The sequence below is a fragment of the Leptonotus elevatus genome, chromosome 13 (genome assembly GCF_054856555.1).
Source record: "Leptonotus elevatus isolate MCC_2025b chromosome 13, RoL_Lele_1.0, whole genome shotgun sequence".
Lineage (NCBI taxonomy): Eukaryota > Metazoa > Chordata > Actinopteri > Syngnathiformes > Syngnathidae > Leptonotus > Leptonotus elevatus.
In genome coordinates, this window is record NC_141251.1 from 5474272 (window position 1) to 5500969 (window position 26698).

The 26698-nt window shown below is 41.4% G+C and overlaps 1 protein-coding gene across 3 annotated transcripts in view; it reads left to right on the forward strand.

Moving 5' to 3' along the window:
• Positions 1 to 26698, forward strand: part of LOC147163575 (cGMP-dependent protein kinase 1) — a 115457-nt gene that overhangs the window by 1167 nt on the left and 87592 nt on the right. For 2 of the 3 annotated variants that reach the window (XM_086093160.1, XM_086093159.1), the window contains one exon: positions 21328 to 21494. In XM_086093160.1, the coding sequence (XP_085949286.1) occupies positions 21328 to 21494 (167 nt within the window). Of the gene's footprint in view, positions 1 to 11412; positions 12244 to 21327; positions 21495 to 26698 lie in introns of those variants that run through there. The other variant, XM_086093158.1, reaches the window with a different exon arrangement.

Below are 26698 nucleotides of genomic sequence, written 5' to 3' on the forward strand. Positions count from 1 at the left end.
ATGTACTAGTATGACTATTCAGCGCACTAGTAGAATGACTATAATCAATACAGTGATGGAGCGTACTAGTAATGTCATTCTTGTCCTTCCACTCTTAGACTACTAGTACAACTCTTGAAATCCATTAAGGCATTTATTTGATGTCCTCGATCCAGCTTAAGGTTTATGTACTAGTATGCTGTTTGTACTCACTTGTAAGGCAGTACTAGTAGAATAATGGCCTCACTAGCAACATTTCCCGCTACTAGCAGTGCCACTAGTACGACTACATAAATCTCCTTGAACATTTAATCAATATCCATAGTCTATAGATAGTCCATGATGTACTAGTATGCTCTTTGTTCTCACTAGTCACTAGTAAGACAATTCCACTCATGACTTTGTCCTATTAATAGCATTTACTTTTGGCCGACGAGTATGACTATGAAAATCCAGCTATACCCAGCTGAAGGTCCAAACACTAGTACCCCTCACTAGTAAGACAACTCAGTGCACTAGTAGCACGGCTGCGTCGTCTCGTAGGACAACTTTGACATACTAGTAGACAACGACATGCTACTCGTGAGGCAAAACTTCTAGTGGATATTTTTGTGCTAATAATAGGCTCCAGAAAGCTACTAGTGTGTGACACATGCCTACTAGTACTAGACTAGTGTTTCTAGTGCAGTACAGTATTTTACTAGTTAGGTCCAATTACAAACTCGTTGATCAAAAGTGGCACTAGTAGTGAAAACCCCCCCCAAGACTACTGAATTGTGCTACTAGTGAGGACAGATCATACTAGGAGCTATAGTATGCCAAAGTTGGTTCACTAGTGTGCAAAAATGTCATGTCATGGTGGGAGACAGAAATAAAAAACAGACAAACATCCACATTCATAAGAAAGTCGTTCTACTAGTGTGCTGAATTGTCATACTAAATCACCTCTGCATACATTCCATAGTGGCCAGACCCCCCGCCTGCATTTCATGTGGCCTTACGGCTTGTTTGCCCCCCCCCCCCCCCCCCATGGGTGGCTTGACTCGTCACTTATCACCCACTAAGCATCAGAAATGGGCTTTAAATAGACCCAGTGCAGGATTTGCAGCCCATTAAGTTTGGACAAATCATTAGGTACACCCAAACAATCCAATGCAGCGTTTCTCCTTTGAGCCGAGGCACACATTTGATGTTCTAAAAAAAATCAAATCAAATCTTATGGCGCACTACTAAAGTGGCAGCACAGTTTAATTGTGTACCTTCTGCCATCTAGTGGAAGAGCACTACATTGCTCTGCTCGTCACTATACATCACCAGCATAGATAGTTGAATGAAGATATTTATAGTAAATAAATAAATTTCTTGAATGAACGCATTTCAGAAGTTGAAATGACCTCCACCAAGGTTTTGCTTAGAGCTATATTAGAGGTGAGACGAAATATCGTCAAAAATAACCCAATTTGGGGTAAAAATGGACCGATCCACTACTTGGGCCAAATTCAGCCAACTAGGACTATTTTTGATCCAACTGTTTTTGGAATGAACTTGCATTATGGGTTGTAGTGTGTGATTCTCATCTCTACTTCACACTAGGACTCGGTGAAAATATCAATATTACAATATATCGTTTCTTTTTATGATACAGAATCGATTACCCAAGAAAAGATACAGATACGCTCACTGTGAGAAACATTATGAACTCCTCCTCACATCTAGTTGTAATTTTTTTTGTATATATGAATTATTCACTGCTAAATTCTAGTTTTATAAATTATTTTAAAAATACATAATAGACGTTAACATTTAAATAAGTTCAAATATATTGTTAACAATATTTTAGGACAAATAGTGAAATCCAACTAACTAACTAACTAGAACAGGAGCTAGTCCATGTTTTTGTTTAAATTTGGAGTGAACCTTTTTATGAACTAACCAACTAACTAACTAACTAACGATACCTAGTAGTCTGCAACATTTTGTAGAAATGGGAAGTAAACCTGTTTATGAACTAACTAACTAACTAACTAACTAAGATGAAAACATTATCTCCTTAGTAGAATAAATTTTGCTAAAACAATAACTCAAAATTTTAGCTTAACGCTAACGCACAATGCAAAAACCCATAGACAGGCTAACAAGAACGAGCAATGACGTTACAGTTTATAAACCTTTAAACAACCTCTATTTTTCTTCTAAATTCTAGTTTTATAAATGATTAAAACATATATAGATTGTTAACATTGAAAGACGTTAAAATATATTGTTGAAAATATTTTAGGACAAGTAGCGAAATCCGACGAATTAATAATTAACTGAGATGAAATCATAATCACCTTGGTGGAACTGATTTCGCTAAAACAAAACTCAAATTTTTTTCGAAAGTCCACTAGCTTAATGCTAATTCACGATGCAACCCCTCCAACCCCCAACTACCATTAATGTCACAGTTTATAAACTGTTAAACAACTTCTTTTTGAACGCATGCAATAGCAACACACGCAGACAATGCATACAACAATACTCACGGGTATATATTATTTATCCTCTGCAAAGAATGACCAAGGGAACTTGGTTACAACATCTTTGTTTTTTGTTAAAAAATTTTTTTTTAAGGGTGCTGACAATCAACTTTTAAATGCCTACCTCTCTGATATTGTTTAAAAAAAAAAGTGCGCACTTATTGTTTCATCCAGCTCTCTAATGTACGTCATGAAGACTGAGCAGGTGTACCTAATATTGCGACCGCTGTGTGTGCCTGAGCCACATTTGCGCCGCCAACTGGCAGACAGCGCGCCTTGAATGTGTCACATGAATGAATTTCAATCGAGACAAAAAGGGACGTGCGGGGCAGGTCCTCATTTGCAAACTTTAATTGACGCTTGGACTGCGAGCAGCGGCAGAAAAAAAAAAAAAAAACTCCCCGGAGGCTTCTGGAAGCACACGAACGTGCTGGTTTGCACACCAGGACAAAATGTCTTGCGCGCCTCGAAAACATGTCACGAGGCCCCCGCGTGTAATCCTACGTGTCCATATGCCGCGGAAGCACAAACAAGCGCCGGTGACGTCACGTGTTTTCTCACTGCGGGCACCTGTGACATACATGTTTAACATGATGTGACCCCCCCCCCCCCACCCCCTTCCCCATCTTCCCATATTCTAACCTCGGAGCATTGGAGTCAGGCGGTGGCACCAGCCGTCATCGGATTACCGCGGATCCTCTTTCTATTGATCTTGCATAGGAAAAAGGGCTGAGCCGGGATGGTTGCGGAGGTGAAATTGAAAGCTCAGAGGTGCTTTGAAGGACAGTGAGTGGGCTTCTCTTTTTCTTTTTTTTTCATCGTGCCAGGAGGTGCCGAGTGTGCGTGCGCGCGCGCGCGCCGAGAGTAGGGAGGGTCACAGTTTGAGTCTATTGAGTACCTGCTGAGTTCAACTTTTGTTTAATCGTTGTGCTGCCCTCTGTTAGGAAGTAGTTGCTTCATTTCAAAGTGACTGCGAGTGTAGTGGTTCACATGGTCGGGTGAGGTTAATTGGGCACTGGCGGTGGGGGCCGAGGTTGTTAGAGTTAACAAAAAGTAAAATTACCGAATGAACAATACGGAGCTCTTTAAAGAAAATTAAAAAAAATAGTTTTTTTTAGTCACAAAACTGCTACAATTGAAAAATAAACTAGGGATGTCAGGCGATTATTATTTTTTATTGTTACTCTTGTTAACATAAATGTGGAAAAAAATGTTAAACTAATAGAAATATGGCTGCAACTTTTAATCATTGATGCAGTGATTTTGTAATAATTCATAAAATTGAGTTAAAATTAAAAAGATGTACTGAACTATAAAAAAAAGTGTGATATTGATTTGTGTTAGTCATTTTTCTGCCACTAGATGGCATAATTGCATTTGTAAGACATTGGTGACAGCTCAGTGCATTGATACACTATTTTCATAATCATTCATAAAAATTTGTTAAAATTAAAATGATGTATTGTACTGTAAAAAAAACCAAGTGTGATATTGATTTTTGTTGAAGTCATTTTTTTTGCATTGAAGGAACTTTAAATCAACTTAAAATTAACGCACTAATTTTGACACCCCTAAAAAAATATATATATTAATGAAATCAAATAAAAATGAAAACAATAAAAAAAAACGGATTCTATATCTTACGGTTGTCAAACTAACTATTAATAAATACTGTATTTCATCGCTGCTATGTGAAACACACCTATTTCCTTTATTTTATGTTTTTATCTGTACATTTTTATGTTTTTGGAATGACACTGGATGCAGACAACCCACATTTTTTTAGATACATAGATATCAATATTTGAGCCGATATTAATTTTCAGTAAATGGAAAACTTTTTTTTTTAAATACAAATTCCAACAACTTTGTTAAAAAGTCTTAAAGCATTACTGAACAAGTTTCACATTTGCAAAATGTCTTTTAAAAAAAATAAAATCTTAGACAATAGACACCTTTGTTTTTAAATTCTAAAAAAAAAAAAAAAAGTTCAGGGAGCTCCGAGGGTCATCAGCTGTTTAATGAAAACTAAAACAAGTAAATAGCTTCCTATAGTTTTCGACAGTAAATATTTTTCCACATTTTTTTTAAAATTTCAAACATTATCAAAAGTAAGCTCCAGCGACCCTTGTGAGGACAAGCGGTTAAGAAAATTTATGGATGGATGATCAAAAGTTGCAGAGAGTTCCAAAGAGTTCCAAGTTAACATAACAAACATTAGCCAGATGCTACGTAGCAAGTATACCACAGACTTCATTTTCTCACTGCCATCTGTTTGGCCAAAATTTGGTCTCCCGACGGAGAAGAAAATTCTGGAGTTTGTTGTTGTTTTTGTGTTCACTGTGGAGTGGTTTTCACAGTCCAATATAGTTTAGAAGTGAAAAAACAAAACTAAAGGTATATTTCGATGTCATAATTTTTACAAAGGTGAAAGTATGTATGGTTCAATTTCAATATCCAGACATGGTCAACCATTTGTGCGGCAACAAAAGACAAGCCGTTTTTCTGTACTCGTAATCACTTCAGAAATATTTTGTCTCCAATTTTTCGTTTCTTAGTGTCCCCATTCTTACTGATGCATTCATGCCTGCGTGGTTTTTGTAGTTTTTCTACCATTTTGAAGAACCAACCAAGCAAGGTTTTACTTTTTGTCCGACGTGTAAAGTTCTGGCCTATTTCATTTTTTTTTTTTTCTTTTTTTTTCTTTTTTTTATAGAGCTCAGTATTGTTCATTCGGAAATGTCATCATCATTGCTCTTTTTTTTTTTTTTTTTAAATATATATATATATATATATATACACATATATACATACATATATACATATATACATACATACATACATACTTTTTTTTTTTTTTTTTTTTGTGTGGGTGAGTATGTGTGTGTGCGTGCGTGCGTGCGTGCGTGCGTGTGTTTGTTAGCTCACCAGAAAACCTATTAGAAAAAAAAAAACTCATACCGTTCACCTAAATCGAACACCAGGAGACCCGAGGGGACCGAAGAAAACCAAGGAAGGTGAAATCCAGCACCGACCAGACACCCCCCACCAGAACTCCTCCCCAGCCCAAGAAACATCCAGACCCCAACAAATCCAAAAAACATAAAATCAGGGAGGCCTCAAGAGACCAACGGAGAGACCGAGAAAAGGAAGGAAGGACAGACGAAGCCGCGTGAGATCCGAGACACCAGCCTCCACCGATTCAATAACCTGAGGAGGAAACAGATTGTGTCTGAGTTTCGGTAGATGCTGGTGTGGTGGATCTGGCATGCATGAAAATCTCCACCAAAGAGGGGAGCCGTCGACCCCCGCCGGAACAGAGCAAGCGCAACACCTCAGGGCCCCTCAGGCCGCGGCAGCGCCAAAGGACGACCCCCGGGCCCCACCAGGGCCACCGGCCGGAGAGCAAACCCAGGAGCAGGAGCGCCCCCCGCCCCAACCCGGCCCGCGCCCCCGGCCCAACGCAGCAGGACGGGGCACTGCAGGCCCACCAGGCACCCCACCGGCCCCCAACCCCCGCCCCCCCCACAACCCCCCGCCCCCCATCCACCCCCGCCACCCACCCCAACCCAGCCCCAGCCGCCCCCATGCCCCCAATCCCCCAGACACCCCCCACCCCCAGCACCCCCCCACCCCGCAACCCCCACCACCGCCCCCCCCCCCAACAAAGCCGCCCCCCCCCGACCCCACCCCGACCAACCGGCAGCCCCCCAACCCCCGACCCCCAGCCCCCGGGGACCACCCGCACCCAGGCACCGGCGCCGAAGAGGGGCCGGGCAGCGGAGCGGAGAGGGCAGCCGCGCCCACCCCACCCCCCGCCGTGTGGAAGGACGGAACACCGGGGGCAGAAGGGGGAGATGGGGGCACCGGAGGGCGGCCGACACCCCCGAACCCCAGGCCCAGCGGGGGAAGGCCCCGGTCGTCACCCCAGCGTTCTTTGTGAAAATTAACCCCTGTTACTGAGTCCGCCAGCTCGCGGACTGGCGAACTCTACCCCTAAACCGTGAATGTGACCCCACCCAGTGTATATACAAGTGTGTGTGTGTGGTGCATTAAAATTAGGAGCAGGTGAACCGGAGCCGATGGAAATGATATTCCCACGCTCCGATCCACCCGCCACCCAAGCATGTTGCTGAGTGTATGTGGTGCATTAAAAAAAAATAGATAGGGCGGGGGGGGGGGGGGGCGGGTGGCGACACGGACAGGGGACCGCAGCACTGCTCTATACTGCGGCCCCCAACCGATGGCACCCCCACAAGCCCCCCCCCCCCCCACCCACAAGTTGTGTGGTGTATTAAAATTGGAGGGGAGTTGTAGGGTGAAGACGGTGTTTCCACCCTACCCCACCCCCCAAAGTGTGTTATGTGCCCTATATGTCTATAAAAGTGTATTGTGCAAACCTAGTGTAGTGAGTTAAGAGGTGTGACCAGCGGGGCCCCCCCCAACCGGGCGGGGGCAGGAGGCGCACCGGCCCACCAAGCCCCCACCCACCCCACCAGGACCCCGGCGGGCATATGGGACCCGTCCGGCGGGGCGATAGGGCTCGCCCCCCGGATACTGGGTCCCGCCCGAGGTGTCAGGACGCCCACCGGAGCGGGGCGGGCACGACACCAAACCCCAGCCACCCCCGCCGGCCCCCATAGCACCGAGACCCGGGCCATGGATGGAGCCCCCGGCCCAGGGGAGGGGAAGGAAGGCGTACCGGGGAAGGGGAAGGGAGGAGGGAAGGGGACGACAAGAAGGGCAGGGGGCAGCGGCAGGGACGCAAGGAGAGGGGGAGAGGAGGAGGAAGGGCGACGAGGGAGAGGGGACAGGGAGGCGGAGGACGGGCGGGGAGAGGCGAGGAGGGAGAGGCAGCAAGGGGGAGGAAGGGGGAGGGGAGAGGGAACCACCGGGCACCCCGGCGGCCCACAGGCCCCGAACCGCGTCGCCGGGCCCAGAGCGACGGACCGCGCCGGAACGGCGCCGCCCCCGACACCAGGGAAAGCCCCGCAACGCAGCACCCCCCAAGAGACCCAGGGAACGGCCAAGACGCAGCCGCCACCCAGCAGCCAACAGAGGGGCAGACCCGCCCACTCCCCGCCAGGGGGGACAGCACCCACAGAATTAACCCACTGGCATGCCGTGAATCCGAATATCAACCCCTGGTGCCCATCGGAGGTGAATCCGCTCGATCCCGCTGGCAGCAGCCGGGTTCCTGACTATGGAAACACAACCATTAGTTACAAATTGCCTAATACAGAAACATCAATGCCAGTTATAACGCTGCTGTGGCTCTCGCTAACAGGCAGAATTAAAATCCAAGTTTAGGTTAAAAAGTTCTGGCCTATTTCAGATTCTAGTCGGATTGCAGTGACCATTGGACATCACATATGTCCATTGTATGAATTATTATTATTATTTTTTAAATAAAAACAGTTTGGTCAAAAGTAGGCCAAATATGGATAAAAAATGGACCGACCCACTTTATGGGTCAATTTGACCCAACTTTCTGGGTTTTATACAAAATGACCCAATTTTTCGACCCAAGTAAAGGATCTGACCAATATTTATGAGTTGTTTTACACTAAAAGCTCCATTTCTTGACTCAAAGTTGGATCAAATTGACCCAAGTAGAAGATAGGTTTGCTGTTTTTTAGAGTGTACAGTCACAATTTAAATGAATAAACACGATAGATATAGCTCATTATGTCAATTTTATTGATCTCAATGGCCTCCACATTTAAAATAAAATAGCTAAATGATCAGTGGTTGCTCTCTGAACATTTTCCAGATGCAGAAATTTATTATTTTTCAGATTGTACCTGTATACAGTTTAAGTTATATGAGGTGGCAAGTACAGATATTTGTATTAAAAAAAAGGAGGACTGATCTGTTATATACTCAAGTAAAGTACAGATAGTGGAAAATCTGTAATTTATACACTCACTTAAACTAGTTACCCCCAAAGTGTGTATAACAAAAATGGTTGCTGAGGAGAAAGTTTCCCCAAATGTGTTGCAAATGAATTCAAAGTCAAGGACATTTTGTTGGCAAATAGTTGCATTCCAGTTGCTTTTGTGCAAATGAGGTCTGCTTTTTTTTGTTTTTTTCATATTTGCTTGGATCAAATCCCTCCCACTTTTTTTTTGCATCTTTTGTGTTTGCTCACACAACCTACTTCCCAAATTGTCCTCCTAAGCCATCACGTGGTGCTTGCATGACAAGAGGCATGCCATCATCTCCTATTGTTGTCGCTGGGATGAGCCAACATTTTTTTTTTTTAATCCTTTAATCCAACACTAGAGGGCAGCTGTGCTCTTCACTTAGCCCCATCTTAATAGTTCATCTTGTCTTTGGACATGTTTCACCCTGCTTTTCCTTTTAGCAACAAAAACAAACAAACAGTTTATCCTCCTCGCCGGCCGGCATGTTGCCTCCCGTTCTCGCCTGTGTAATTGCGATTTTATTTTAAACCCCGCTAAGTCTCCATCTCGTCTGATTGGCCTTGACAGTTTATTCCTCGGCGGCATTTGCACGGGAGATGACTTTGGAGATGTGCACATGAGGCTCAAGATGAGGCCAGGGGATGTTTTCTGCTGCCGTAGATGATTGTTGTTGTTTATCTGAAAGGCCTCGATGAGAACGAGATGCTCTTTGTTAGTGTTAGACGTCGGCTTGATGCAAATTCTGAGATTTTTACAAAGATAAAAATTAAAATTTTTAATGTCTTTCACTCATTCATCCTTCTTTTTTTTAAACTCCCTTTTGCTGTCTGTTGTCTTTGGGTACACCCTGGACTGGTTGCAGGACACATACAGTGGGAATAAAAAGTCTACACACCCCTGTTCAAATGCCAGCTTTTGTGATCTAAAGAAATGAGACCAACGTAAATCATGTCAAAACTTTTTCCATTATTAATCGGACCTACAATCTGTACACTATTGATATATATATATATATATATATATATATATATATATATATATTTTTTTTACTTTTCAAGAGGAGAATTCAAAACAATTAACTGACAACTTTTCCTACATGAAATGGGAAATTTTGTTTCGGTCTGATGAGACAAAGGTTGAGCTTTTTGGCTGTAATTCCTTGAACAGTTCAAAATAGAAACTTGCGAGAAAGCAAACACGAAAATGTCAGGAAAAGCCTACTAGAACAACTGAAAGGGTGTGTGTTTATGCAGAGGCACTTTACAAGAGTTTGATTGTGATTGATTACTTTTGAACATAACCACATCCCCCATTTATGAGAGGGTGTGCACACTTATGCAACCCAGTGTTTTAGTTGTTTATTTTTACTTCTCTTTAAAATACTCCCCCTCCAATTGAGTCGTACAGGTTTTACGTGAAAAACATTTAGAAAGATATTTGGTCAATTTTTTTTCTGATATGTCATGGCATTTGGCCAAAGTACCCGGAAATGCAAAACTCACATAAAGAGATCATACAAACTCCACATAGGAAGATCAGAGCCAAGATTCGAACCCAGAACCATGGAACATGTCTAAAATCCCTTTTGCTCATTTCCAGCCGCCCGTGATATCACTAAGGTCGCGAATGTTCGAAGTGGCTTTCAATATGATTCAGTGCAGTTCTAAGCACTTTTAATAAACATATGATTAAATACTTCTCTGACAGTAAACAATATGACCTTGTGAGTTGTTGCATTATGTCACTGGATTGTAGGACAGCAGCGAGATCGGTCAGCACGTCTGCCTCACTGTGGCTTTGAATCAGTGTTCAGACTGCATAATGTTGCAGTGGCTTACAGTCAAATGAAAAATACATTTCATGACTCTGAATCTTCGGATTGTTGTTGTTGTTGTTGCACTTATCTGCATCCTTAATTTCTTAAAAAAAGAAGACAAACCATTGATGTTGCGCTTTTAGCCCGTTTGTTTTTGTTTTAATTGGTTGGTTAATATGACAGTTGGTTGATTAGTTTGCTATTTGGTCTGTTCATATGTTAGATCGTCTGGTTAAAATATGCAGTGGCTCAGGTCACATTAGTTAGATTGTTGGCTGGTTAGTTGGTAAGGTCATATGTTGATTCATCGACTGGTTAGCAGGTTGGTTTCTCTGATAATTGCAAGTTGAATGTGTCTGTAGTTAGGTTGGTATTTGTTCTGTGTTGGTTAGTTGATTACCGGTCCTTACTAAGTTAAGTATTTAATTTCTTGGTTAAGATGCTGTTTTTGCTTGATTGATATGTCACCTGGTTAGCCAGTTAACTAGTTAGTTAGTTGGTTGTTACTAGTAGTTGGTAGTTACTTTTAGTTGATTTGTTGGTTGTCACTGAAGTTATTTAGCAGGTTAGTTAAATAGTAAACTGGGTTATTGTCTAGCCGTTGAATACTGGAATACTTAATTTGGAATATTTCTTGGTTAATTTGTCAGTTGGTTGTCTGGTTAGTTAGCTGGTTGGTTGGTTATATTGACAGCTGATGTAGTAATTGGTTGGTTGTCACCAAAGCTATTTAAACGGTTGCTAGTTTTTAACTGGTTAGTCGTCTGTTAAGGTAGTTTGTTGACTGATTGCCTATTAAGTTAGGTAGTTTATATTATTGTTAATTGATTCATGTTTTGTTTGTTTCAGGGATTAAGGTTGGGACATAGTTTGTTTAATAATGAATTAGTTGTTTGGTGGGTAAGTCAGGTAGGTTTTTAGAGTTAGTTACTGTTGATTGCTTGATTAGATTGTTTGTTGACATGATGATTTATTTGTCTGGTTAGTTACTAGATTTGATGTTTTGTTGTCATCGATTTGTTAATTAGCTGGTTGGTGGGTTGGTCAGTTGCTATGTGGTCAGTTGTCTGATTGGTTCCTTTATTGTTGAGGTAGGTTATTCCTTGGTGAGATGTTCGGTACATTTGTTGCTTGATTGAAAATTTAGCAAAGCCGTTCCGCCATGGTCCGTGCTATTAAAAAAAACATGGACGGATGGATCTCTTGTTTTGGTTTTCTTGTATTGGCTTGTGCAGGTGAATTCGGCAATGGCGTCTTGGCACTGTAATTGAAATCAGCAGCGTCTTCATCTGCATTCATTGACAATGACAAACCAATGCTGCACCGCCCCTCCGGTTCCTGTAGGCGCCCTTCTCCCCATGCGGCTGTCAGCCTGACGTGCACCGAAGACGACGAGGAGGCAGAGGAGGAGGGAGAGAAAGAGGAAAGAGAGAGAGAGAGAGCGTGAGGGAGGGAGGGAGGGAGAGACCGGAGCAAACTTTGCGCGGTTGGGACCAAGCCCAGCATGTCAGCCGCGGGATCCAGCGCGCGTAGCAGCACCGCGTAAACGGACTTTCGGAGGGGTGTTCGGGAAAAAAAAGAAGACGAAAAAGAGGGACGGGAGGCGCAGGCTGTTGATGCCGGATAAAGTTTGCGCGCGGCTTGGCAGAGCAGAGGAGCGAGGACACCCGCGCGAGTGCAAACTTGACGCCGTCATGGGCACCCTGCGCGATCTGCAGTACGCGCTCCAGGAGAAGATCGAGGAGCTGCGCCAGCGGGACGCGCTGATCGACGAGCTGGAGCTGGAGCTCGACCAGAAGGACGAGCTGATCCAGAAGCTGCAGAACGAGCTGGATAAGTACCGCTCGGTCATCAAGCCGGCGACGCAGCAGGTCCACAAGCAGAGCGAGCTGCACTCGGAGCATCAGCGCACCAAGAGGCAGGCCATCTCGGCCGAGCCCACCGCCTTCGACATCCACGATCTCAGCCACGTCACGCTGCCTTTCTACCCCAAGAGCCCACAGTAGGTACCCCCCCCCCCCCCACACCCGCCCCCCGCCCTTCCCTTCTTCCCACGCGCACTACCTGTTGTCTGACTTTGCGCTGGCTGTTGCACTCGACGTGCTTGGTGCGTAATGCTGCGGGAGGCGCAGCAGGTGGAGCACCTGTAGGACGAGCATGCCTTTAAAAGTCTCCTTTGATAAAAAAATAAATAAAAAAAAAATACATATTTTTAGAGCAGCCATGTTACAAAGCAATTTTATTTCACATCACGTGCCAACAATAAGACGGCTCATTCTTTATGGCTGTCATGAGTAATTAAGGCACAAATCATTGTTGAATGGTTGGTTTGTTTGACGAGTTAAAAGGTTGGGGAATTGGTTGATTGAGAGTGTAGACTGTGATGGAATCCATCCATCCATCCATCCATCCATCCATCCATCCATCCATCCATCCATCCATCATCCGTCCATCACAGGTGACTTTTTGGGCAAACGGCATACTACACCCCGGACTTGTCACCAGTCACTCCCAGGGTGCAAATAGAGACAGACAGACAGTCACGCTCACATTCACACACTGAACCCGCGGTGTCTGCACCAAAGTCAGGTGAACGTACCATGCCGCCAGTAGGAAGTGAGAAAGTACAAATACTTTATTATTGCACTTTCCTAAAAGGAAGACAATTGATGTTGCACTTTCCTAAAACGTTGGCAAATCATTTTTGCACTTTTTTCAAACAAGAAAAAACATGGCCATTGCACTTTTCTAAAAAGAAAACAAAGACACATTGTTGCACTTTCCTTAAAAGAAGACAGACCATGTATGTTGTGTTTTTCTAAGAATAAGTCAAATCTGTTGCACTTCCCAAAAAAGAAGAAAAAGGATGGATGGGACTTTTGTTCGTACAAAAAGAAGACAAACCAGACACATTGCACTTTACTAAGAAGAAGACAAACACGGTTTCTGCCCTTTCCTAAAAAGAAGACAAACATTGATGTTATTCTTTCCCCAAAAGACAAAATTCAGACATGATCCGCTTTCCTAAAAAAACAAACAAAAAAACATGTATGCTGGACTTTTCTAATAAGACAAACCATGCATGTTGTTCTTTCCCAAAAAGAAGACAACCAGAAAATTGATCTTTTCCTAAGAAATCTTGTCCTTTCCTAAAAAGAGGACACGCCATTGATGTTATTCTTTCGAAAAAGAAGACAAATCATGCATGTCACACTTTTTTAAAAAGAAGACAAACCATGGATGTTGACCTTTACTACAAAGACGGCAAACCAGATATGTTGCTTTTTCCTAAAAAGAAAACAAACCATGGATGCTGCACACAAGAAGACAAACCACACATCTTCCACTTTCCTAAAAAGAAGACAAGTAAAAACAAAACAAAACATGTATCTTGTCCCCCCCACCCCCCAAAAGCTGAAAACCAGACATGTTGCATTTTTCTAAAAAGAAGATAAACCAGAAATGTTCCAAAAAAGAAAACAAATAATAGATGCTGTTATATATGTTGCCCTTTCCTGAAAAGAAAACTCAAATGTATGTTGTTTCTCCAAAAGATGACAGCTAGGGATGTTGCACTTTCATTTCATCCAGGCAAGTTGTTCAAGGGTCATTCAGTGGGAATCGAACCAGGGATCTGTGGGTGACAGGTCACATAATTGACCACTCAACCACATCTGTCCAAAAATATGTCTATTTTGGTAGCGCGTGGCGGCGTAAGGTGAAAGGTGAAAGAGGAATCTTACGGGAAGCAGACAAAGGCAGTCTGATTCAGCGCGGGAGAATTTTCCACATGCTGGCAGCAGATTTAGTGGAGAGCTTTTTTGGAAGGGCTCAAGTGTGCCAAAGCGCGTTTAAACAAACTGCCAGTACGTTGACGAAGAGTTCTCGCAGGCCCCGTGCGTGTTTACCTTGAGATTTGACTATCTCTCCTCCTTTTAGACTCACTCCTTTTTTTATGCTCATTCACTTTGGCTTCTTGAATCAGCAAAACATTCAAAAGGTTTGGGTTTTCCTTGCGTTGGTATACTGGTGAAAAGAAAATCCCATTTACCAAATTGATTAATTACCCAGTTCAACTGGTGAATTCATTTGTTAGTTGGTCAGTTCATTAATTGGTTCGCTGTTTGCAAAAATGTTTTTGTTACACTGTCAATTGATCGATTAATTGTTGCACCAACTAGTTAGTTGGTTGATCAAGTGAATTAGTTGGTAACTATTTACTTTGTGCTGCTTAGTTAATTGTGTGGTTAAAGGGTTGTCTGGTTAGTTGTCTAGTTTTTGTAGACCATTACTTTATTGGTTAATTTGTTGGCTAGTTGGTTGTTGATTGGTTGGTTGTATGATTTGTAATCTAGTAAATTACTTTGCCTCTTAGTTTACTGATCGGGTAATTCATTGGTTGATGGGTTGTTACTTAATTGTTTGTTGTCCTCTTAGTTTATTGTTTCGTTAGGTATTTGCCAACTGCTTCATTGATTGATTGTTTAGTTGGTTTATGAAGTAGTTAGTTGGTTGTCTGGTTAATGAGTTGGTTGGTTGGTTAGTTTGTTGGTTGGCTTATTGGTTAGTTAATTGTGTGGTTAGATGTTTGTCTGGTTAGTTTTTTGGGTTGGTAGGTTAATAATTGGGTTGTTTTTGTTTATTGGTTAAATAATTGGTTGTTTAGCTGATTAATCAACTGAGCTGTTAAGTGTTTGTTTGATGGGTTAACAAGTAGAATGTTACATTGCTCATTAGTTAGCTGTTTATTGAATACTTTTTTTCTTGACAAGTTGGACGATCAATTAGTTGATTGAGTGTCTTGATCTTTTTAGTTATGTTGTTCTTTGATTTGTTAGTTGGTAGTTACTTTGTTTATTAATCAACTGGTTAATCAATATGTTGGTTGAGTACTCAACTGACTGGTTAGTCGGTCAATTTGTTAATGAGTTGCTTGTTAATGTCTGCTTAATTTGTTATTTGGTGGCTTCCTAATTTAGGTATTTTGTCTGCCCAGTGGTTCATTGAATGATTGGTAGTTGGCTGATGAAGTAGTAATTAGTTGGTTGCCTTGTTAACTAGTTAGCTGGTAACTGGTTAGATAATTGCTTGGATAGCTGGTTGATTGTTTGGCTAAATGGATGGTAGTCTGGTTATTTAGTTTGCTGTTTGGTTGGATTGTGGGTTAGATAACTGCTTGTTTAGCTAGTTGACAGTTTGGTTGCTATGTGGTTAGTTAATGAGTTGGTTGGTGGTCCAAGTTGGAGAGTTTTGATTCACCGAATGAATTTTAAACGTTTAAAGAAGCCTAAAGAGGTTCTATTTAAAGAAGTGACAGGAAGTCCCCCCATAGACACTTAACATAGGAGCGCTTACACAACCGCTCTCCACTGTTAACCGTGCTAGTGCATCAATAGCAGGACAGTCGCTAAGAGACACATCCTTGCAGAGGTTTGAATAATTTTTACAAGCGAATACAAAAGTAAAGTAGATCTGCTGTACTCCCCAAAATTGAATGTTTTTCTTCCTTCCTGCTACTTCGGCGCGGAGCAAAAGAATAGAACACAAACACTAAGAGGAGATGCCTCATCTAAAAACATGGCAACAGGCAAAAAAGCAAAGCAAGCTTCAAGAACGTCATTAAAAGTGAAGTTGCTCATTGTGTCGAGCAACTAAAAGGTCACTAGTGAGTCTGCGTTGGAACTCTTTACCCCTCCCGTTTATCTTTAAGCGCTTTATTTGGCTTTAAACTTTTATAAATAAATGCAAGAGTTTGGACGCGGCCTCAGAATGTGAGATAAGGACAACTCGCTCCAATGAAAATTTCATTACAATAATCATTGCCGCACTAAACCTTTTATCATGTGTGCCTTTACTATTAAGAGACGTCCCACTCAGGCTTTTAGTGGCGTCCTGATGGAATATTTCTCAATATTAATGATTCCCTCTCTCTTCTAAATTCTGGATTGTTTTGTGGGGGTGAAGTCTTAGTTGAGCTGTGGCATTTTTGCAACAGTCTTCATTGAGCAGCTTCCCTTGGAAGCCCTTTAAGGCGAGGAGCCATATTTGGTAACTTAAGTGGAAAATGGTTGCCACTCATGATAAGGCAGAAGAAACATGGGATGTCTTGCAGCCAATCAGCAAAGAGGATTAAATTAGATATAAGGACTGATATGTCATTGTTAATTTCCCCAAAACAACATTGTCTTCCCTAGGTGGCGAATTTTTATCAAATCATAAAACTTTTACATACTTCACAGATACATTTTAATCATAGTTTATTGTAGTGCAGGTGGAAAAAAAATTCTCATCAGGCTTTTGCCGCCACCGGTAAAAAAAAAAGAAGAAAAATGAAAAGGCAATTTTGGGATCAGTCCTTCATAATAATAAAATTAAAATAATTAATAATCTGTATTTAAAAAAAATCAAAAAGCTAAATTGTAAAAACATACTCTAACTGTTAAAACCTATTATTTATTATTTATTTTAATAGTTAGCTAAAAATATAAATAATAAAATAAACGTAATTATTAAAATAAAATAAAAGTAAAAATATTATACCAAGTGTGTGCTTTTTAAATAAAGAAAACAGTTTTTTAATAATGCTATACTTTATAAAAAACATTATTGACATTAGGGATGGGCAAATCAGCCTTATTTTAAGGTATCGATACTCGCGTCGATGGCCGATACCAGTATCAGCCGCCTTCTTGTTGCAGTTTTACAATCAAGAACTAGGAATGCCAAATTGTAAGGATATGAAATTGCCATCATTTCATGCAATTTAAAGGAAACATTCTCTATTGGGATATATAGATCTTTAAAATATATCTTTCATTGTTTTAGGAGATAATTTTACGGACTGGTGGTATCAGTGTTTGGTATTGGTGACTACTCAAGAGTTGAGTATTCATACTATAGTATCGGCCTAAAAAAAGTGGTATCGAACATCTTTGATTAACATAAAAGAGAATGTTTGAACATTTTTTTGCCCCATTTTCTGCTTCAATTCAATTTAATGGTGGCAAAGCTACAGATATACATGGAGACGGTCACAACGGCTCAGTAAGCTGCAGCAATAAGAATCATCCATTCATCTTCGTTTGCTTATTAGGGGTCTGGTTTGGGGGTGGGGGGGTTGTTAGTTATTTGCTAAACATGCTCTTATTCACTAAGAAGTATTCAATTTGTCTCCAACCATGTTTATTTTAAGCATTTATATAAAAACCATCACCATTGTTGCATTTGGCTGAGTGTTGCTGTTTTGCTTTTATTGGCTTCACACCCACTCCATCTTTGTTACAAGGCCCACAGAGATGAGAGCGGCTCATGCATCCGTCGTCTGCCTTCGACTGGCGCTTTATTCCTCCGAGCCTCCCCCACTTTTAACACCAACCCTCTAATGCCCCCCCCCCCCTTTTAAAATAGCATAGTTTGCCCTTTTAAGGAAAGCCACTCTTGCTCGGCCCTAAACATTACCGTGCAGTGGACTACATCACCCTCCCTCAAAAAGCGAAAGGCTGCTTTAAAAAAAATTTTGGGAGTCTGCTCGGTGTCGCCCCAAGAGGCTAAGCATATAAATGTGAAGAGGCGACAAAGCTCCCGAGTGTAACAAGGGTAATGAGGCACATTTCCACAGGCTCTTGAAGCAGAAAATAATAGATTTCCAATGTTTTCCCTGTTAGTCTTTCACATTCCGCCTTCCCTCACCATGTCCTCTTTAATAAGCTTGTCAGCATCAAATCCTTTCAACGAGTCCCCGTGCCCTGCTGAGAAAAAAAAAAAAAAAAAAAAAGCTACTTTAAAATAAAAATAGAAGCAACGCCCGCTTGTGCAGAAATCTCCCAGGAGGAGCTTCGGTATCGTTCTCAGGAGCCTTAAACGCCCACCACGAGGACATTAGTAAGCTTTTAGAGCGTTGGCGAGGGTGTCAAAAGCTTTGCAGGTGACAACGCGCCAAACATGATCTATAGACTGATACATCTCGCCTGCCCGTTCACTCGCTAACATGACGCGGCCAGACGAGGCCAGACGAGACATGAGATAAGCTGGAGTGAAATGAAATGAAATGAGATGAAACAAAGTTAAGATCAAATGGAGGGGACATAAAATGTGGGGTCAAATGAAATCAGTTAAGATACGAGGAAGAAGATACCGTGTCGCATCGGGTGAGTTTGGGAATGGCAAAAAGAGACGCGGGGAGAGAGAGAGGTGAGATCATGTCCGAGATGAGCTTGTGCACTCGAGGATGGGGCCAAGGCCTGAAAGTAGTAATTGGTGTCAAGGAAGTCTGTTCAAGTGATACATCTTGACTGAGGCTATGAAAGAAAATAGATGAATGTGATCTAATCTCATTTCTTTTCATCCTTTGAGAATGGCTTGAGATTGAGTAGGATATGAGGGGGATTAAAAAAATATTGTCAGAGCTTCATTAAGACAAAAATAGTGCCGTTGTCTCCTTCTTATTGGTGCCAATAAACTATGTTGAAGTGAGTTGAGGAGCTTCATTTAGACAAAATACTGCCTTATCAACAACACCTTGTAGCATGCTGATGTCAAGAAACGATGCTAAAGTGAGTTGAAGAACTCCAATTAGACAAAAGTAGTGCTTTGTCACCACCTTGTAGCATGCTAATGCTGAGGGAGTGTGCTAAAGTGAATTGAGGAGCTATATTTAGAGAAAAGTTGTGCTTTGGTGCCATCCTGTGGCATATTTGGTGCCAAGGAACTCTGTTGAAGTGAGTTGAGGAGCTTCATTTGGACAAAAGTAGTACTTTGTCACCACCCTGTAGCATGCTAATGCGAAGGGACTATGCTAAAGTGAATTGAGGAGCTTTATTTAGAGAAAAGTTGTGCTTTGGTGCCATCTTGTGGCATCTTGGTGCCAAGGAACTCTGTTGACGTGAGTTGAGGAGCTTTATTTAGACAAAAGTAGTGCTTCTTCATCCTATTATGACATCTTGGTGTCAAGGAGCTATGTTGAAGTGAATTAAGGATCTTCAATTGGACAAAAGCTGTTCTTTGGTGCCATCTTGTGGCATCTTGGTGCCAAGGAAATCTGTTGAAGTGAGTTGATGAGCTTCATTTAAACAAAAGTAGTACTCTGCTGTGATCCTGTGACATTTACAGGCAGTGAACAGGGAACACGTGTCGTGGTATTCAATAAAAGTAGCTTAATCCTCACGTGTACATTTGCATGAAAACATTTGCATTGATTGTGTCACAGTGAGAAAAGTATTGCTAAGACGATGCACGTAATACATTAATCTGTGCAAGTTATTCGTAATGTTTGAATCAAACCCCTATTTACAAGTTCTAATATTTTGTCAGTGCTTTTTAAAATCGGTACTGCAAGAGGGCGTGTGTCGGAGCGCTACAGGCTTGTACTTTGGCAGAGGTGTTTGTATATACAGTTTTTTTTTTTTGGGGGGGGGCAAGAAAAATACAAATCTATTTGTGCTGTTGTATTTAAGCGCCTGCGGTGATCCACGTCCTCAACGCTGAAAGAAATGTGCTGCTACAAAGGCCAATGAGAACAAAGCAAGTCGGAGGAAGGTCATGAATAAATGTATCAAAGGCTCGCTTCTTCTTGGCGGAGGTGGACTACTTTTCTTTTTTTTTTTTTTGGTCGCTAGATTAACCTCGATGCATATCATTAACCCGGCCGGTCCCGCGGAAAACAAAGCTGACACGCTCCAACGAACGAGCGCCTTTGATGACTATTCAGGATGTGGTCAAACTTCTCCGCTTCTTGTTTGGGGAAAGATCAAGTCGCCCCTGCGCGGCGCTCAAATGACTTGACGGGCTTCTCGTTCGTGCTGTCCGACTCCATCTTGGCATTGGGCGCTTTCATTGTCCGCACAGCTGCACCTTGACAACGCCTTGCAATTGATTGTTTGGTACGCACTTGCAGCAGCGTGTCCTCGTTTCGCGCTTCGGTGCACCCTTGAATGGAAGCAATTAGCTTGCGTTCGATATTTTGCCGTTGATTGACTTTTTTCGCATGCTGCATTCGGGAGCGGCACAAGCGAATCACCGGGAGGATACCGTTTAGCTCAATGCTAACAATCGACGTAAAATGCCATAGAGTGGCTAACGGATAGCATAGGAGTGCGTAGCATGAGAGAGTGCTATTTTTTATTTTATGGTCAGATTTACAAATGCCATGTCTGCTGTGCAGGGCGAGTGTATTGTGGTAATGACGTCACAACAGCCACTGCCTGTTATTGGTAGCGTCAAAAATAAGCCAACTATGGGTCAAAAATGGACCGATCGATCCTCTACTTGGGTCAATTTGACCCAACTTTGAGTCAAGACCATTTCAGAGTGGGTCTTTCAGCGTAAAACAACCCTATAAATATTAGTCAGATCCTTTACGTGGGTCAAAATTTTTTGGATCATTTTGTATAAAACAATCCAGAAAGTTGGGTCAAAATGACCCATAAAGTGGATGGGTCCATTTTTGATCCATAATTGGGTTGCTTTTGACCCAACTGTTTTTAGACTGAATTGTTTTGTTCTTGTAGGGTAAAAAAAAAGTTAGGTTTTATTTGAGGCGAGACGTTTATTTTTTCAAGTTGGTGATATTAAAAAATACTTTTGCTCTGGAATGCTGGCCAAAATTTGTGATTTACAGACGCCACATCCAAGTAAATTAGTCACAAAGTTTCCTTGTTCTTTCGCTAGGCGTCTATTTGCAGTGAGGCGTTTATTGAAGTCAATGACAAATGCTTTGCAGCTTTTGATTGGGAATTTTTTTTTTAAACTTCAGTTTGACAGACGCTGACACATGGCGGGGGATCAATGATTGTAAAGCTAATCACAGCCGTTGTCTATGACGTGTATTTGAGGTGAGGCATTTATTTATTTTTTTATTCCATGATCGGACATCTGCCGTATTAGAGTAGCGGCCACTATTTGAGGAAATACAATCAAATCTCTGTTTTAAAGAATTCTTTTGCTGGTCAACACCCAACCCCGTAGATCTTCCACAGCTGACATTTGCGCTGGGCCACTCTTGCACTCTATTTCAACCCGTAACACACGAGCGGTGACATTTCTAAGTCTGATCTCGTCACCTTCTGTTTCCTCCCCTTTCGACTGCAAGGTCTAAAGATCTGATCAAAGAGGCCATCCTGGACAACGACTTCATGAAGAACCTGGAGCTGTCGCAGATCCAAGAGATCGTGGACTGCATGTATCCGGTGGAGTACGGAAAGGACAGTTGCATCATCAAGGAGGGCGACGTGGGTTCGCTGGTGTACGTCATGGAAGGTACGAGCGCACGGAAAACAGAAAAGTGCATGCAAATTGCGAGTCTCCGTGTTTGTTTGTTTTGAAACGATAATGACTGCTGCTCCTGCAGTCATGTGAAAGTCTGCTGCACTGCTCGTCTGGATCTACGAACAATTATTTTGCTACAATAAAATATGATCAAGTGCTCCGATAAATCCTTTTATGAATCACTGTAGAGAAGAGCACACAGAATATACTGCGGCAATATCTGTGGCACATTCAATGTAATAATTCATTGCTGACTACGAGCGGGTATACTTATATTTATGTATTTTTTAACTGCTAAAAATGTAGTTAATCAAATATGATTGTACAGTGAACTACTGTTTACTGCAGGGATACGTTTCAGACCAACCTGCAATGTAGAGAACTTTTATTAGTGTTTAGTTTGTCCCAAAATGCTTTGTTTCACTTTAAATTAGTTAAAAAAATAATAATTTTGGACAATAATATGTGCTTTGCAGCCCGCTAGTTTTGTTTCTGGTTATTATTGTGTTTGTGGAATATGAGTTAAGCAGGAAAATCCATCAGTTCCATCAGAAGGCGGCCATTTTGCCACTTGCTGTCAAGTGAAAATGACATCACAGTTGCCCAGGTTTTAGGTAACAACCAATCACAGCGCAGCTCTAGAAAACAGGTGAGCTGTGATTGGTCGTTGCCTGAGCCCTGAGCAACTGTGATGTCATCCTCAGTCGACAGCAAGTGGCAAAATGGCCGCCCCTGGGCTGGATAAAAACAGCAGTTTTTTTGCTTCATAACTCATATTCCACAAGTAATATTAATCAGAATGTCATATTTAGACTAGTGAGGTCACTTACATATCACATATTATTGTCAAGAAATGTTTAAGGTTGACTTCCTCTTTAAGTATAGGGTATTTCTTGGGTGCGCGATTAAAACTCAATAAAAGATAACCAGCGTCAGTACGTCTGTAAACAGGGGTGGCAAATCCAGGTCCAGAAAGTAAAAACACTGCCACAGTTGGTGCTAGCTAGCTAGCTAGCTCCCTAGCAGGCAAATGAGCACCATGGGAGTTAGCTAGGGAGCTAGTTAGCTTGCATGACAACTGAAACAATTAGCGATTAGGGCTAGCTAGCATCAATTGCTAAAGTCAAACTGTGGCATGGTTTTTACTTTCTGGAACTGGATTTGCCACCTCTATCTGTAAAGTACAGTTGTTGTAAAACCGGCAGAGCAGATATAAATACATTTAAAATGAAAAACATTAATTGACAAAGATTTTAGTTTTGTCAGCGTAAAATGTAGTTCCAGTTGGTCACCGTTTTTTCTTTTTTAATACACTTTCTTTATTTTGTCAACAAAAATGCTTTATCAATTTTAGTTGTAGTTATTTTGTTTCTTTCCGTTAACGATAATAACCTTTGTCTGAGTACATGCATTGGCCTGGTGGAAAAGAAAAGAATCTTTAAGGCTCATCAATTAGAGATGTCCGATAGTCGGGCTCAAACTCGGCCCGTTTGTCGGTATGCGTCTCGTCCGCTTCAGCGTCTTTCATTGCTGACTTAATGTCTCAGCTAAAGATTTACAATCGACCCTCGTGGACAGTCTTTTGCTCACAAGTTTCAAAGCAAGATGCAAGAAGCCGGCATCTTGTGAAATGATATTACACTGAAAGGTCAATGACATACTTTGGAGAATGCCGATATTGATCTTTTCATCTCACCCACATTTCCTGGAGGTTCGATTTGTCCTGGCGGTGGGTTGAGCGGATCTATTGGAAAAGAGAATCAGATACAGCTATTTGAACTTTTTTATTTTTTTTTTTCATTTTTTTTTAATACCTACACAGCGCTTTATTTGTGTGCATGTCCTGCGTAACTGCGTAATGGGGAGCCAGCAGATAACGAGCATTGTGATGACAGCAGGAATGTTAAATGCTGCTTTTGTTCTTCATCTAATCTCCTGAGTCATTGAGGGGCGACTTCCAAAAACGTTTTGTGAAGGGCAAAGTCAATTTGGCTTCAAAACAGGATTACATTAGGGATGCCAATCCTTCATATCCGACAAAGTTGTAGCATTTGCATTAGCGTCATTGAGAACTTTTCTTTGAGCTCAGACTGGTTGTGATGCTTTTGTGTTCCTTGTTAGCAACCAAGTACATTTTTTTTCAATAAGCTTTACTTCAATTTTTGAAGGATTGTTGCTATGATAGCCATCGCTAGCTTTTCAATAGGTTGATGCAGCGCCTTCTGTTGTTTCCTTCTTATTCAATCTTCATTTTGAGTGAAGATGAAACGAAAATTGTTCGGTTGAACAGCTCATGGCTAAAATATGCAATGTTTAATTGTCTTTAGTTTTATTTGTCAGTTTTACAGTGCAACTGGAAGTAATAAAAAAAACAGCTTGAGGGAGGCACGTTTGGCCAATTTCTTGGAGAACTGTGCGAGAGAGAGAGAGAGAGAGAGAGAGAGAGAGAGAGAGAGAGAGAGAGAGAGAGAGAGAGAGAGAGAGAGAGAGAGAGAGAGAGAGAGAGAGAGAGAGAGAGAGAGAGAGAACAGGCAGGATTCTCAGGATTTTTTAAATATATATACTTTTTATAAATTTTTACAAGTTAAATGTACGATGGCGTATTAGGGCCACGTATAAATATTGTTTTAGAGGGTAGTGGCAATAATCCGAGAAAAAAAATCGGAAATTTGCGAGTTTATAAAGTGGCAAATTTGCGAGAAAAAAACTCAGAAACTTACGAGAAATACACGTAGCGTAGCTATAGTCTAATGTGAAGGATTCGTTGGTGGTTTAACGGGACACCGTTTATAAATTGAAAAGGCAGGATGGAGATCATTCGTAATTTAAACTTTATTCGTCATACACGGCAGCTATAGTCACAACACTTCCTGATTCCCTGTCAGCTGACTTAACACTAACCAATCAGAAGCTAGCATACTTTAGGTAAATGCAAGTGAATAACAAAGAGCAGCAGATTCGACACATCAACTTAGATACTTGTACAAAAAAATACCTAAATGTGTAAATAATAATTCTGGAAACATAAATGTACAAGTAAATATTTATTTTAACAATATAACTTTAAATGCTTGATCCTCAGGGTGTGGACCTTCGCAAAGCGAGGCGTCTTTGTCGCTGTGCCGTACCCAACGCTTCAAAGTACGAATGCCTAACCTATTTGAAAACCCGACCGGAAAGTATTGGCACAAGCATGCGAGTAGTACGCTACGTGTATCTTTCGTAGGTTTCAGAGGTTTTTTTTTCTCGCAAATTTGCCACTTTATAAACTAGCAAATTCTCCACTTCATAAAGTGGCAAATTTACGAGTTCTTTTTCTATGATGATTGCCCCCGCCCTCTAAAAAAATCTATATTTATACGTGGCCCTAATACGCCGTCGTATAAATGTGCTTAAATCATGTGGCAGGGGTCGAACTCCATTGAGCAAAAGTAAGGCAACGCATTTGAAGAGACCGGTCATTGTGCTGTGCAGATGTTTGGCCTCTTATCAGAACTCAGCGATTTTACTATTCTGCTCCATTTTCGTGATGACTGAGTGATTTTGATGATCACACCAAAGGCGCTTTATAGTGACTTTGACCCATTCCAAAAATTAATGTTCCTGACAAATGTGGCACCATTTAAAAGGGTAATAAACAGACTTTCCAACGGTAAGATATTTTGCCAAGAAGCGTTGTTATAAGGAAAAATGTCTTTACTTTTTGTCCTTCATTATTTAAAAAAAGGTTCTTTATTATCTTACCCCGCAATAGCCTATAATGCAGATTTTGAAGTACTGCAGGTAGGTCACTGTATTTACTTTACAAATTGGCATCAATGTTGACCCGAGTTCAATACGGTTCCTTACCATATAAAGAGGCTACAGCGACACCGAGGTGCCGATTAAACACTCAAGCAACGCGGCGCCACTGCAAAAATGCTCGAATGACGACCGTAAACATCGCCTTCGTGTGTTCTGCATTGTCCCGGCGTCGCAAGAATGACATCACTCGCTTATCTGCAACACGCAGACGTGGATGCGAGCCATCGAACGTGTCATCATCAAGCAGATAAAATGCAAAATATGCGCCCACCGCTGATGAGACGCTACAAGCAAATCGGGGATTATATCTTTGATTATAATTACGGAACGCATTTGCTTATGGCGAGCATTGTGATGACAGAAACAATACGCCTGTAGATGTTGAGCTGGAAAACTAAATCTGGTGTCTATTGTATATATATATATATATATATTTTTTTTTTTTTTATCCCCATAGTGTTTTGGTAATGAGGGTTGATCGTGGCTGTAAGAAGATGAACATCTCGTCACTTTTGGGGTCTCCAATGAGCCAATGGTGTCACGATGTGATGTGAAGAAAAGACACATCTGCACAAGACTTAATTGTGAAGGGACTTTGCGATTTGAAGCGTATTGGAAATGTGTCAACTCGACTGCTATATTACTTTTTTTGTGGGACCCTTTGAGTGAGTTCGTGTAGATTTACATTTCACTCACTTATGATTTAGTGCACTTGTGAGAGATGCTCTGTGAATGTTTATAGCTAGCTTCCATTGTTAGCTGCCTCGCTGTTGGTCGGCTAACACCGTGCTAGCAACAAACAAAATGGATTTTTAAACTTGGATGCTGGACTTGAGAGATTAACTATTTTAGCGCTAGCTAGGATGGGGCTAGTAGCAACCAGGGTTATTATTAACTTTCATTTTAGTTAGTTTATATATATATTTTTTTTTTCAGGGTTCTGTTAGTTTTGATTAGTTTTAGTTAATTCAAATGCTTAGTTTGAGTTCAGTTTGAGTTAGTTTACGTATTAGTTTTAGTTGTTTTTTTAAAGTGTATTACTTGTGCGCAATGTTGAATACACACCATGGTAAAGTAAAAAAGGTAACTAATTTCTTACCTAGTAAGTAGGCGAGCCAAGCCATTGGAGCCGAAAGTCAAGCATGCAAAATGGTTGCCTAAAAGCTACGTCATCTGAAGGTGCTTTTCTATTGGCTGTTGCTAGATGACGTCACTTCTGCGTGACACACTTTCAAACATCCTGATTCCGGTTCAATAAATATACTTAAAATCACATTTAAAATCACCCCCAAAAGCTCATGCATTAAATTAATTAAAGATTAAAATGAAGGACATTTCCGCTATAATTATAGTTAGCTTTGTAAATGATTTTAATTTCGTTAACGAAATTG